Source organism: Piliocolobus tephrosceles, chromosome 14 (genome assembly GCF_002776525.5).
Source record: "Piliocolobus tephrosceles isolate RC106 chromosome 14, ASM277652v3, whole genome shotgun sequence".
Classification (NCBI taxonomy): domain Eukaryota; kingdom Metazoa; phylum Chordata; class Mammalia; order Primates; family Cercopithecidae; genus Piliocolobus; species Piliocolobus tephrosceles.
In genome coordinates, this window is record NC_045447.1 from 44203422 (window position 1) to 44218124 (window position 14703).

The 14703-nt window shown below is 40.3% G+C and overlaps 1 protein-coding gene across 1 annotated transcript in view; it reads right to left on the minus strand.

Moving 5' to 3' along the window:
- RECK (reversion inducing cysteine rich protein with kazal motifs) overlaps positions 1-14703 on the minus strand; it is an 86215-nt gene that overhangs the window by 7707 nt on the left and 63805 nt on the right. Inside the window, exons 12-16 of the mRNA XM_023203194.2 lie at positions 13732-13868; positions 10679-10819; positions 8111-8299; positions 6155-6277; positions 3937-4108 (exon numbers count right to left, since the gene is read on the minus strand). Of these exons, the coding sequence (XP_023058962.1) occupies positions 3937-4108; positions 6155-6277; positions 8111-8299; positions 10679-10819; positions 13732-13868 (762 nt within the window). The remainder of the gene's footprint in view (positions 1-3936; positions 4109-6154; positions 6278-8110; positions 8300-10678; positions 10820-13731; positions 13869-14703) is intronic.

The window sequence follows — 14703 nt, forward strand, 5'->3', positions numbered from 1 at the left end:
CTGGAGCCTGGGGGGTGAAGGGGGCAGCATGGGCTTGCCAGGCTGAGACAGCAGCCATGAACACAGGTGTGATGCTCAAGGAATGTGGTACTGGGGAAATGGCAGGTGACCCAGAGGGCAGGAGCCAAGGAGGCACAGACAGACCTATAGCAGAAGGGCCATGATATGAGGCCAACGGACAGGCTGGAGCCTGAGGCTGGAGGCCTCGCATTCAATAACAAATGAAACACTTCCAGGGACTTAACTTCGGGCTTGGCTAATATGAGTCAATCTTAAGAAAAGACCTCACTCTACGTCCTAAAATAATTCAGTGTGTTTGTGCCTACAAGACTGAAGAGCTGATACTGGCTGGCTGCAAATGACTGAGAGAATGCCACCATGAAGCTGGTCTTTCCTAGTAAGATGAGGACCTTGCTTCATTCTCAATTCCTGAGCTCCTTCAGAGGGGCTAGGGATGATGACTCTTTTCTTCCTTAGGCTTTTTTCTGCTTTCCTAATTTTTATAAAGGGTTTACATAACTTTCTATAAGAAGATAAGACCCATGACAATGTTTAGCTTTCACTGGGTATTTTAAGTACTAAGATATATAAATATTAGTTTATAAAATAAAAGAGGAAGCATACAACAGCTAGTGTTATTTTAATTTCAAAGGAAATGATTTATACTCTTTTTAGGGCTAACCTCCTGCACCAAAATCACTACCACCACCACTATGCATGAAATGGTTTGAAATTACAATGCACTTAGTCATGGTTTTATGGAAATTTAAAATATTTGAAGAGAAATAATGGAAAATAATATTTAGAACTTCATTACCTATTAATATGCAAGGCATGAGAAATAGGACTATCAGGAGAAATTTGGTAATTTTGAGAGAAAAAGCTTGATCAATTTGAGTGTATGGAAATAAGAGGATCATAAAAAAAGGCTGAGAATCTAGGGGCAAATACAAGTAAACGTGAGCAGTGCAGAGACTTGATCTGTCTCGCTTGTTGCTATGTCCTAATATTTAGAAAAATGCCTGGAACATCAGTAGATACTTGATAGATGAATACAATTCTTTCTTTTTTTAACTATTATTATTATTATTATTTGAGACAGACTCTTGCTCTGTGACCCAGGCTGGAGGGCAGTGGCATGATCTCAGTTCACTGCAGCCTCTGCCTCCCGGGTTCAAGTGATTCTCCTGCCTCAGCCTCCTGAGCAGCCGGAATTACAGGTGTGTGCCACCATGTCTGGCTAATTTTTGTATTTTTAGTAGAGACGGTGCTTCACCATGTTGGCCAGGCTGGTCTTGAATTTCTGGCCTCAAGTGATCCACCCACCTCTGCCTCCCAAAGTGCTGGGATTACAGGCGTGAGCCACTGCGCCCAGCCACAATTAATTATTTTTTGAACAGATAATACGAGACCATGGTGAAACTTAAAAAGTACAAAATGGTACACAGTGAAAAATAGGCCTCCCTTCTACTCTTGTGTCCCAGACACCTAGTTCCCCTTCCTAGAGGAACCACTATTACCAATTTCTTTTAGTGTTTTTTTTTTTTTTTTTTTTTTTTGAAATGGAGTCTTGCTCTGTCACCCAGGCTGGAGTACAGTGGGACCATCTTGGCTTACTGCAGCCGCTGTCTCCTGGGTTCAAGCGATTCTACTGCCTCAGCTTCCCGAGTAGCTGGGACTACAGGGGGGAGCCACCATGTCCAGCTAATTTTTGGTAGAGACAGGGTTTCACCATGTTGCCCGGTCTGGTCTCGAATTCCTGAGCTCAAGCGATCTGCCTGCCTTGGCTTCCCAAAGTGCTGGGATTTCAGGTGTGAGCTATCACTTTCTTATTTATCCTTCCAGATATATTTCATGTAAGGATAAACATTTATATGTCCTGATCCAAGGGGTATGTGCATTTAAAACTGCAAATTTGGCCAAACTACCCTCCACAGAGGATGTACCAATCCTCCTCCAGCTCCCTCTTGTATGAAAGCAGCTATTTCCCTATATTATGTTATCAAACTTTAGCTTTGCCAGTCTGACAGATGGAAAGTGGTATACAATTGTAGTTTTAATTTAATTTACATTTATCTTAATATGAGGATGGTTAAGCATTGTGGCAGATTGGCTAGATGTTTATCAAATTCACTTCACTTTCTTCCTGGGTATGTATCTAAATTATATCTCCCAGTCTCCCTGTAATTCATTATGGCCAACAGATTGAGTTCTAGACAATGGAATGTGGCTGGAAGTAGTGATGAATGTTACTTTTAGATGTGGCCTATTAAAGCTTCTTAAGAGCAATCCCCATTATCCCCCTTCTCTTATCTGCTGCCCAAATGCAGAAGACCCAGAAGAGGACTGTGAGGCTGTAGGAGAAGACAGAGTCACTATATGGAAGGATCCCATGTCTCTGAATGACCACATGGAAAGCTGCCTGCTGAATAAACAAATGGGCTCTATGTAATTATCTACTCTGTGAAATTATTGGTATTTTGGAATTTGTATACAGTTGCTAGAATTACTTACCCTAACAAATAAAAGTACCTTTTCAAATGTTTAAGAACCATTTGGATTTCTTTTTTTATGTGTATATCCTTGGTCCATTTTTCTATTAGGTTATTGATCTCTGTCCATTTTGATATTAGGTTGATCTTTCTCAAATTGATTTGCAGGGGCTCTTTATATTACAAGGACATCAGTGCTTTCTCTGCGATATTCCTTCCAGTGTGTCATTTGTCTGTTACCATGCAGAAAATTTTGAGGTTCATGTAGCTAATTTTTCAATCTTGTATATACTCAGGAAGGTCTTCCCACTTTGTCATTTATTTTTATTGTTTTATTATAAAAGCAGGACAACCTTATTCAGAAAGGCTAGCCAATGGAGAAAACAATGAACAAATATGAAAACAATCCTCAATTCTACCTTCCAACACAACCTGTATTATTCTTTCAGCTTATTTCTTATGCATTGCATCCTATCTTCTTTCCATAGAAACTTTCTTGGATTAGTTTCATTGTATAAACTTTGGCAGATGGATGACTAATTCTTTGCCATTTCTTTTAACACATGAGAAAGTCTCCCCCTCCTTCCATATTACACCAGGGTTTTCAGGATGGAGAAGCAGCAATTGCTTAGGAAAGCACTGTGGCATTGGAATGTGTACTGTTCAGGTCATTCAGGTAAGCCAGTAAATACTCTGCTTCCAGAAGGCTGTAACCTAAGGGTCAGCAAGACGCCTGCCCTGGTGGCTGCCACATGCAGAAATCCATCATTAAGGCTGAGACAACTGTCTTCTGAGCTCAAGTGAGGAAACAGTAGAGAAAGGAGCTCAAAACAAATACTTTCAAATAGTAGTGAAGTTGCATTTCCAGAGATTTCTCATGTCCAACTTCTAAAATGGATGCATATAACTAGAAGAAAATTTCCCTTGACTATCAGGTGACAGCTACTAATAAAAATACACCCTTTCCTCTCATCTTTTCTGCTACTTCTCCTTATGTTACATTTTCTGTTTCAGTCTTACAGAACTGCTTTAGTGCCCAACAGACACCATGCTATGGAGATAACATGGAGACAACAATGTTATGGAGATAACATTTCCAGCAGCCACGACTCTTGTTAGTCTGCCTTCACCACCACCACCTTTTCTCTACTGCAAACCTTGCCTACAATCTCTTACTCATCTTTCTAGATTCAGCTAGGTATCACAATCTCTAGAGGCTCTGCCAGAGCCTTGCCCAGGCTGCATTAACTGCCCTACTTCTGGGCTCCCAAGAGCAGCACCTTATCAAGCAGCTTTACATGGCTCTCTTTCCCTCCAGACTCCAAACTCTTCAAGGCAGAGACGATTTCTTAATTTACCTTTGGGTTTTCACTGTCTGGTATATGGTAGATGCTTTGTAAGTACTAGTCTTCAGTTGAATAAAATAAGAAGCCATTTGACTTACCTTTGGTTTTTTTGGCAGGGATTAGGATTACATGGATCCTTTGACATGCATGATCCAAACTCAAACTGATGGTCTTGGAGGCCCACACAGCGAGCAATGCAGGCACTGGGGTAAGTGCGCCCATTCTGCCCACATACGGGGACAAACTGATCTGCACAGTTACAGGGCAGACCTGAGGAGAGGAAACAGCCTCAAAAATATGTATGTGTATATTTCCCCTCCCCTTATATGTTCCCTTCCCCTTGTATTTCCTTGTTAAGGCAAACCATGAGCAATCATGTGAAGGTCTCATGTTAAAACAGAATTGTAAATTAAGTCAGGAAAAATCTCTCGTATCTCTGACAGTGTTTTTAAAGGCAGCAATGCTCTGAATAGCTTGTCTGCAAGATGGCTTTCCTTTGTCCTTTTTATTGCCAGCTAGTTGAGGGCTTCTAGACCTTGATCCCAGATAGAGACCCCTATTAACAAGGCTAGAGGTAGGGAAAGTAAAGACTGTTTCTCCCGATTTGGCATATAAAATCTAGAATTCAGATGTCTGAAGTCTGGTGTGGGTATTTCTTGAATGTTAAAGGCTCATATCAAGCATAAGAAAGAGTGGGCTGGGCACAGTGGCTCACACCTGTAATCCCAGCACTTTGGGAGGCTGAGGTGGGTGGATCAACTGAGGTCGGGAGTTCGAGACCAGCCTGACCAACATGGAGAAACGCTGTCTCTACTAAAAATACAAAATTAGAAGGGTGTGGTGGTGCATGCCTGTAATTCTAGCTACTTAGGAGGCTGAGGCAGGAGAATCACTTGAACTGAGGAGGCGGAGGTTGCAGTGAGCCGAGATCACGCCATTGCACTCCAGCCTGGGCAACAGGAGGAAAGCTCCTTCTCAGAAAAAAAAAAAAAAAAAAAAAGAAAGAGTGAAGGTTGTACATTCCTTCCACTCTCATGTCCAAGATGGTAACTTAAAAAATTATTGTAATTTTAAGACTTACAAATTGTTATGAACATCTTTCTCTGAGTCACATTTGGAGTGGGACACTGGGTCCCAAGAAATTTGGCACAGTTATGGGTCAGTAAAATTTCCTTAGTCTGTTAGATCAACAGTCATTGACTTAATTTATCCCAGGACACCATGGGCCACACACTATAGGAAACAGGGGTCTTGCTAGTTGTAAAGCTCAACTTCTAAAAACATTTAGACATTAACAAAAAACTAAAAAAAGTCTTCCTTGTAAATCCTTTGCTTATTCTTTATCCCCACATCCCTCTATGGTTTCTCTAAGCAGAATGAATAGTCCTCACTTGAGCAAGGCAAAAGTTAATAATAAAGGATGATGATAATAAAGCAGTGAAGGCTGGGGTAGAGTTCGTCCTACCTCTACTTCCTTACCAGTCTGCCATTCACTTCTTATTTCTGATCCCCTTTTTATTTCCAATGGGCTGGAAGTACAAGGTTGGTATATCCTTACTCTCCTCTCCTCCACTTCTCCTCCACCCAGCCCCCACCCCTCTCTGCATGTAATACTAATTCTGGAGAAAGAAGAATCAAGTTAGCACTGCAGCAGCATGAAATGGGGGCAAAGGCAACTACCTAGTAACTTTTAACCCACATCCAGAGGTATTTTAGATCTAGGAAAAAGCAGATATCAAGATAAACCAGCAGACTGTGCTGTTGCTATTGGCAACAATAGCTTCACAAGAGGAAAGCATCCCATCTCACTAGCCTTTTCACTTACTTATGTTGGTGTAAGAATAATAAGAGCAGCAAAGCATAGGAAAGTCAAGAAAGTAATATTCTGGGATATTATTGTTTGTGGGAGTCTAGAGGAAGAAGTAAGCTAAGGTAGGCTGAGGAAGAAGGTGCTGAGAAACAAACTGAGAACATGCATGGACATTTTAGATCATAGCAGTAGGGGTAAATGGGGTATTTTACCAGGTAGAAAAGTTCAATTTAATTAAACCCATTCCAATCACTGGCTCTGTTCTTTTTGACTCATGAAATTCCAGAACATTAGTGCTAAGGGCCCTAAGACACCATTTAGTATAACACCTTCAATTCATAGAGGAAGAAACTAAGATCCAGGGAGGAAAAGCATCTTGCCCTTAGATTCTGTATTGATTTTATTGGTTACACTTGCAGTTAAGACTGGAGAAGCTGCCTTGAAAGGAAAAATGTGTGCAAAGAAATGATGGCCCCTGAGGACAGACTCTGGACGATCACAGTCACCTGTGAAGGTACGATGGTCATCTTCTGAACTGTGCTCACTGAGGCAAAGGCGGGTAGAACACACCAAATTGCCAGCAAAACAAGAACAGACATTGCAGTCAATACTAAAGGATGTTCCATGACCTGATAGAAAGAGAAAGAAAATGTTGATCTATATCACGCATTGAGAAATAGAGCACATATTACAATTTTAATAGTTCAACAAGTTTTAAAATGGAAATTCCTTTTTTTTTTTTTTGAGACAGGGTCTTATTCTATAGCCCAGGCTGGAGTGCACTGGCGTGATCCCAGCTCACTGCAACCTCTGCTTCCCAGGCTCAGGTGATCCTCCCACCTTACCTTCCCAAGTAGCTGGGACTATAGGTGTACACCACCACATCTGGATATTTTTCATATTTTTTGTAGAGACAGGGTTTCACTATGTTGTCCAGGCTGGTCTTGAACGCCTAGGTTCATGCCATCTGCCTGCCCCGGCCTACCAAAGTTCTGGGATAACAAGCCTGAGCCACTGTGCCCAGCCAAACATTCTTGAAAGATGACTTCTGAATGTACCAACTAGAGTAAAATCTGTGGTATTTATATTTTCATACTTGCCTCCTAGTGTATTTCTCCAAGCCCCTGAAGTGCTGGTCTTACCAGGCTGCTCCCTATCCTCTAAGAATGTTTCTGGCTGCCCCTTCTGCTTTGAAAGCTCGTATCTTCAGGGCCAGACCTGATGCCATCTTTGGATCAAAGACTCTTCTGACGCCCTAGCAGGAATGCCCAGCTCCCAGAAGAGCACTTGGTCTGCAACTTTTTTTGGCTCAAATTCTCTCATCTTAACACGTAAAGCAAGATCTCATCCCTCATCCTGGTTTCAGCTCCATAAGGCACTAGTATGCTCTTCTGTACAGAATAGGTATTTAGTCAGTGAAATGTTACAGAAGGAATGAATCTGTCCTGATATTTTCTGTTATACAAAGTACCTACCTTTACAGTTTAGTCGAGCAGAATATGGATTAAGAGATAAACACCTGACTTGGTCTAAGGCAGAAATTTGAGAGCTAATTTTAGCCAAGAGCACTCTTCTTTTTAATCAAATCTCACACAGAAGAGTAAACCAAATAGCATATAAAAGCTGAACTACTATGGTTGAAGGGGTAGGGGATGGGAGTAGAAATGGGGTAGCAGAGTGAGCTGGTAGGGAGGGAACAGATCCTCAAAAGTGGTATTTTCTCACAATTGTTTGAAATCATATATTGACATGAACAGCTGTTGGGGCTACAAGCAAAAGATGGTTAAGGAAGCAGTGGAGTCTAAGATTTTTAGGGAAGGTGGTCAAAGTACTTTTTAATGTACTTTTTTACCAAAATGAAAGGAGGTCAAAGTACTTTTTAATGTACTTTTTTCCCAAACTCGTAATAGGGTAGTGCCTATACCCACTTGCTTTCCATGATGTCAAAATCTGAGTTTCACTTCTGGTGAAGTGAGGGTGGGGTGGGGTATGCCTGAGGAAAGGGTTGGGGAAAGATTACCTGTGTCCTTGCCTGTGAAGGGTAAGGGATCTGGAGTCAACTAGACCTGGAGCAGAATCCAGCTTTGGTCATTTACTAGCTGGGTGACCTCTTTAAGCATCAGTTTCCTCATCTATGCAGTAAGGGTAATACAGGTATTATTGCCTATATCAAAGTGTAACTTGGAGGATTTAATGAGATAATGTAAGGCAAGACTTAGCTTTGTGTTTAGCACATGATTAGAATTCAATAAATATTAATTATTATTAGCCATTAGCCCCTTCTTGAAAAGACTTCTAAAGACTTCCTTAGAAGTCCTAGTGTTCTGTATAGTTTGAAAAATACTGCCCTGGAGTATCTGATATGCAGACCTTACTCTTTGGTCAGAATCTATCCAATATTCTTCCTACAAAGTAAAAATAACTAATCTCATATTAAAAACAAAACAGAGCTTAAGACTCACTTTTTCTTTTTCCTCCAACAATACAAGACTTCTGGAGGTCTATACAGTGCATTTCCATACAGTTTTCTAAGAGTCCACTTTGTCCACATGAACAGATTTTATAACAACCAACTTCCCCTGCAGATGATGGCACCTGGATTAGTGTCCCTTGACGGACAATGAAATCAGAAGCTTCTCCCAGTTTGCAACCTGTACAAACAAAAATTAGCTGAGAGAGATGGTACTGTTTTATGACATTGTTTTATAACATTAGATATACACTTGACAAAAGCCTTATAGGTACTAAATCACTATTAAAGATTATGTAATATAACTTTCATCAAATTAAGGAATTGCTTTGGTTCATTGTCCAAAAGCATACCTCTCAAATGAAAATTCCATATTCTGGAGGAGGGTGGTGATTACAGATCTGTACCCCAAAGTTACCTATCATTCAGAATAAAAGTGCTGTAAGATATGTAACTTTTTACTTTTGGGGGCTAGTAAAAAATATTTTAAAATCACAGATATTTTTAAAAATGAAATAGGGAAACTAACAGTATATATATATATATATATATTTTTTTTTTTTTGAGATGGAGTCTTGCTCTGTTGCCCGGGCTGGAGTGCACTGGCACGATCTTGGCTCAGTGCAACTTCTGCCTCTCGGGTTCAAGTGATTCTTCTGCCTCAGCCTCCTGAGCAGCTGGGAATACAGGTGTGCGCCACCACACCTGGCTAATTTTTGTACCTGAATAATTTTTGTATTTGTAGTAGAGACAGGGTTACACCATACTGGCCAGGCTGGTCTCAAACTCCTGACCTCATGATCCACCTACCTCAGCCTCCCAAAGTGCTGGGATTACAGGCGTGAGCCACTGCACCTGGCCAGTATTTTTAGAATAATATTGTTCAGAAAAACTTTTAGTGATGGAAAATAAGTATACCTTAAATTCAAGGAAAAACTGAATATTTGGGTGGGCTTATGGAAAGCCCATTTTCTATCTTATTATATGATGGGTTTTCTGAGTTTAATGAAACAAGAGGATTCTGAATTGAATTCTTTTTTACTTTTTTCTTTTTTTTTTGAGATGGAGTCTCACTCCGTCACCCAGGCTGGAGCGCAGTGGCACAATCTCGGCTCACTGCAAGCTACGCCTCCCAGGTTCACGCCATTCTCCTGCCTCAGCATCCCAAGTAGCTAGGACTATAGGTGCCCGCCACCACACCAGGCTAATTTTTTGTATTATTAGTAGATACAGGGTTTCACCGTGTTAGCCAGGATGGTCTCCATCTCCTGACCTCATGATCTGTCTGCCTCAGCCTCCCAAAGTGCTGGGATTACAGGCATAAGCCACAGTGCCCCGCCCCTGAATTGAATTCTATATTTAAATAATATGAAATACAGATGTCACCATTTTAAGTAACTATATCTTATTTTCTTGCCAAAGAAAATACTGACCAACTTATAATGTAAGGGTAAATGGACAGAAAATACTATCTTGAAATTTAAAACAGTCCAACATTTCCTATTTTGACAAGATTTATTACGACTCTATAGCCGATATATTACAGTATTACATATATATTATAGATGATCCTTTGAGACATCATGCTTATTTCTTCTTTTGCTTTATTTTACTTTAAAAATATTTTAATGCTGGGTGCGGTGGCTCATGCCGTAATCCCAGCACTTTGGGATGCTGAGGTGGGTAGATCACCCGAGGTCAGGAGTTCAAAACTAGCCTGGACAACATGGTGAAACCTTGTCTCTACTAAAAATGCAAAAATTAGCTGGGCATGGTGGTGGGTGCCTGTAATCCCAGCTACTTGGGAGGCTAAGGCAGGAGAATTGCTTCAGTTCAGGACGTGGAGGTTGCAGTGAGCTGAGATAGCGCCACTACACTCTAGCCTGGGTAACAAGAGCGAAACTCTGTCTCAAAAAAAAAACAACTTTTAAAAAAATCTGATTCTAACATGATAAAGAAACATTCTCAACTGGGAAATAGAAAAACATAAGCAAAATGTTGCAACAACTATATTTTAAAGGGATTGACAGAAAGATAAAGACTATCAAAATTCCATGGGATAAAAATCCTTCAGCCTTAAAGTTATAAACATTTCAACATAACATTAATCTTTATGCTATACATTCTATTGAATATGCTATTTCTCTATATACTAAAACAAAGAAAAGAAAAAACATGAACAACATAGAGTATATTTTTTCAAACATTACCACATAGAAGAGAAAGTACAAAAAGCTGGTCTGAGCTTCTTTTCTTTCATAGTCTAGAACCCTGCAACTCATTATAAGAGTGAAGTTTTAGACTGTTATTATTAGTTTACAATTTAAATAACAACTGAAAATTACAAGTGTCTGTCTTTTTCTGCTTACATCAATAATGTTTAATGAGAAAATCTCAATTATAGAAAAACATAATATAGAACATGAAGTCACTTATAATCTCACTCCAAAGATAACCCCTATATTACAGAAGGAGCAGGATTGAAAAAAAGAAAGATCGCTCCTATAAAACACACTAGCAGCACCTACCCATCCTCTTCTCACAGCCACCTACCTCTTACCTTGGACACAAGAGTATGGAAGACAGGGATCTCCAGATGGACATCCTTTTCGGTTTACTTCACAGAGCTCATTGGCAGGGCAAGGATTTGGGTTACAGGGATGAGTTACTTCTTCTACAATGTTACCTAAAGTACTTGGCCCTGAAAAAACCAAAACAGATTAGTTTAACCAACCTAAAAGAGTAAGAGAGAATTGTAAATTATCTGAATTAATTATGGCTGGAATAAACGAAGAGCTCATGAGCATAAAGGCCTGATTCTACCAAGCTATTAAAACACTGAGATTCTTTCATTTGTGAAATGATAAATTTAGCATAAACATACGTTCATTCATTTTTTTTTTTTTTAATTTATTGGGATCTACAATATTCCAGGCAAGGTTCTAGGTGCTGGAGATACAGTGATGAACAAAATAGACAAGTCTCTAACATAGAGTTTACATCTAGTAGAGAAACAGACAATAAATATACTATGTATGAGCCAGGCACAGTGGGGCCTGTAATTACAGGCACAGTGCAGGCCTGTAATCCCAGCACTTTGGGGGCTGAGGCGGGTGGATAACCGGAGGCCAGGAGTTTGAGACCAGCCTGGCCAACATGGTGAAACCCCGTCTCTACTAAAATATAAAAATTAGCTGGGCATGGTAGCAGGTGCCTGTAATCCTAGCTACTCAGGAGGCTGAGGCAGGAGAATTGCTTGAACCCGGGAGGCAGATGTTGCAGTGGGCCGAGATCACATCACTGCACTCCAGCTTGGGAGACAGAATGGGACTCTCTTAAAAAAAAAATCCAAAAAAACAAAACAAAAACCCAAATTCAGCTGGGCGTGGTGGCATGTGCCAGCTAGTCAGGAGGCTAAGGGAGGAGAATGGCCTGAACCCGGGAAGCAGAGGCTGCAATGAGCTGAGATTGCTCTACTGCACAACAGCCTGGGCAACAGAGTGAGACTCCATCTCAAAAAAAAAAAAAAAAAAAAATATATATATATATATGTATACACACACACATATACATATATATGCTATGTATGTGTATATATAAACAAATAATTAAATCAGAAAATTATAAGCAATAAGTAGTGTCAGGGGATAGAAAGTGATAGGTATATTTTGGATAGGGTAATCAAATAAGGTATCTAAGAGGGATAATTTAGCATGTTTTATCATAAATGAGAATTTATTATGGTGAGATGTATGGACTCCAAACCATGATTATATTTAACTTCAGAAATCATGGCCAAGGAAGAGTCTCACTTGATATAAATTATGTATGATATTTAAACAGATATTTAATTTTCCTCCCATTGATACAGTTTCCTTCTACACAAATATTTTCCTGCTGTAATAGAATCCAGAATTATAAATACAATAAGTGTTGCTTACTTGATTTTAGGCCAGACTCATACTCTATGACTAACAGAGGTATAAGGCCCCTTGGAGTTCATCTCATTTTGCCTAATTATTTCATAAATAGGGAAGCCGAGGCTCAAAGAAGTGACCTGCTCAAAGTCACAAAGGTCTAAGTTCCAGTCTAATGCTCTCTTTTTTGCTATATTCGTCACAAAGTTTAAGGGACACACTTTGTTGGTCTTGAGAAAATATGGCAAATACTATCAGCTACAAATCTAGCACATACTTTTCTCTCCCTGATTACTAAAAGATCTCCAATTTTACTTAGGGCGGCAATGGGCCCACAGCTAAAAAAATAATCTTTCTCAGTTTTCTTTACAACTAGGGGTAGACAGTGTGACTAGGGAGAAGTTGTTTGCTCTCTCCCTTTCTTTTTACCATCTGGAACTAGATTATGGTGGCCAAAGCTCTAGTAGCCATGTTGTGATGACAAAGTACATGAAGTAATCTTGATGATGGAAGCTAAATGCTAAGGATGGTGGAGAAGGATAAAAGGAGCCTGGATTCCTGATGATGAAGCCCTAGACTATTTGTTTCTGGGCTTTCTTTTACTTCTATTTGTTCTGTTTTTTGTTAATCCTATCTAACACAGGAAAACAAAGTAAGTAGGAGCTGACTTCACTGTCCGCCTCTGCAGCCAGCTCATGGCACAGATGCCTCCTGGTGGCAGCCTGAACACCTCCCTTATCTTAACTACTGAGTGTGTAGGCGTTCTACTTGTCATCCCCTGGTTTCCACCATGTATTTGTCTCACTGCCAAGAAGCTGAGCTCCAGCTCCCGGATCCCTCAATGAGATAGCAACACGCTCTTCTAGCTCTTGGCAGGAGTACTTGGCAGAGAAAAACTGAAGCAGTGAGATAAGTTCCATTTTTACATATTAAGCTAAACCATCTTTGTTTTTTTTTTCTCTAAACGGAGTCTTGCTCTGTCGCCCAGGCTGGAGTGCAGTGGTGCGATCTCCGCTCACTGCAAGCTCTGCCTCCCAGGTTCACGACATTCTCCTGCCTCAGCCTCCTGAGTAACTGGACTACGGGCGCCCACCACTGCACCCACCACCACGCCCGGCTAATTTTTTTTGCATTTTTAGTAGAGATGGTGTTTCACCGTGTTAGCCAGGATGGTCTCAATCTTCTGACCTCGTGATCCGCCCGCCTCAGCCTCCCAAAGTGCTGGGATTACAGGCTTGAGCCACCGCGCCTGGCCTAGACTATCGTTTTTTATACCCTGTTGGGTGAGTAAGTCCAAGCCAATTCCTGGCTCTTATCCACTGATACTCTGATAACAAAAAGCTGATAGTCTCTGGGGGGAAATTCCACTTTCTAGTCGTTAATATGGTGAGAAGTCAGCATGATATGGAGCTGGTTATCTGAGAATGCTGGCCCCCTGAGTCACTGCTTAGAATTCCTGACTGACAACAGTTCATACCTCCTCAGACTGATAGAATCACTTCTGCTTACATGTTTTAAGACAACAGTTCTTTCCTGGGCCAAAAAGTCCAAGCAAACAAGAGTCTGTGATTGAGATGGTATCACTGAACCCCATGTCCTCAAAAGATAAATGCTCATCCAAAACAAATAGTAAAACAAATAGTTGGAAGAGAGAAGTATTTGAAATCTAAAAACACACATACAAAAAAGTACTTACTGAGGTATGTATCCAAAGGTATACAATTCTTCAGATCATCTGTAGGTGACAGAAGCTCACAAATACTTTCAGCTGTGTGGTCTTCAGGGAATTTGTTCTGATCTCCACATTTTTTAAGAATCTCCACACAATCTGATCTTGAAAAAAAATGCACATAAATTTAGAGCTTGAGGAACCTCCTCATGTTGTCTAGTCAGCATCACTTTTTTCTGAAGCTTTCCAGAAAGTGAGTTGTCATAACTTAACATGTTTCATAATTGGTTAAGTATGGCAAAAGAGAACAGGAGTCACAGTAGAGCTCAGGTTGAATGATAAATTCAAAGCATCCCTAACTTTCTGTTGTCTGAGACCAAAGCCCTTACTCAAATTGTATACTTCTTCGTACTGTTACTACCAGCAATATGGCTTTTCAATATCTTTGAAAGGAAATTAAACGAAGCTAGTCTGATTTACTCTCTGCAAAAATCATATATCCTCACTTCTAGGACCTTATGCTTGCTTGTTTGCTTGCTTGCCTCTTTTCTCCTTCCCTTCCTTATCTAAGTCTCTTTTTAGTTATCAACAATAGCCTCTGGCCTATAACAACTGGAAAGTCCACTTACTTTAAAATGTTCTTAGTCTTCAATAGGGATTTGACTCCTACAAGTTTTCTGTGCTAAGAGTCTACATATTCCCCTCTTGTTGCCTCTTGCTTGTCATCTAATTGTTATACCTCAGTATTTCCCCGTCAGGTTATCCCCAAGCCAAGTCAGAGAATAGACTGGACTCTGTTTAAGGTTGAAATTGTTGAGGTACGCAGCAGCACTGAGCCACATACCAACAGCTGAGGGACTGGATATTAACTTGGTTTTGGAAAACTTTTGGAAAAAAAGATGTGTGAGGAACCATGGGCAGATTACTATGTGTTAAATGCTTTTGGTTTCACCCACTATAGCAGCTCCCATCTTTACTTGATCCTAGATTTCCTAAGCA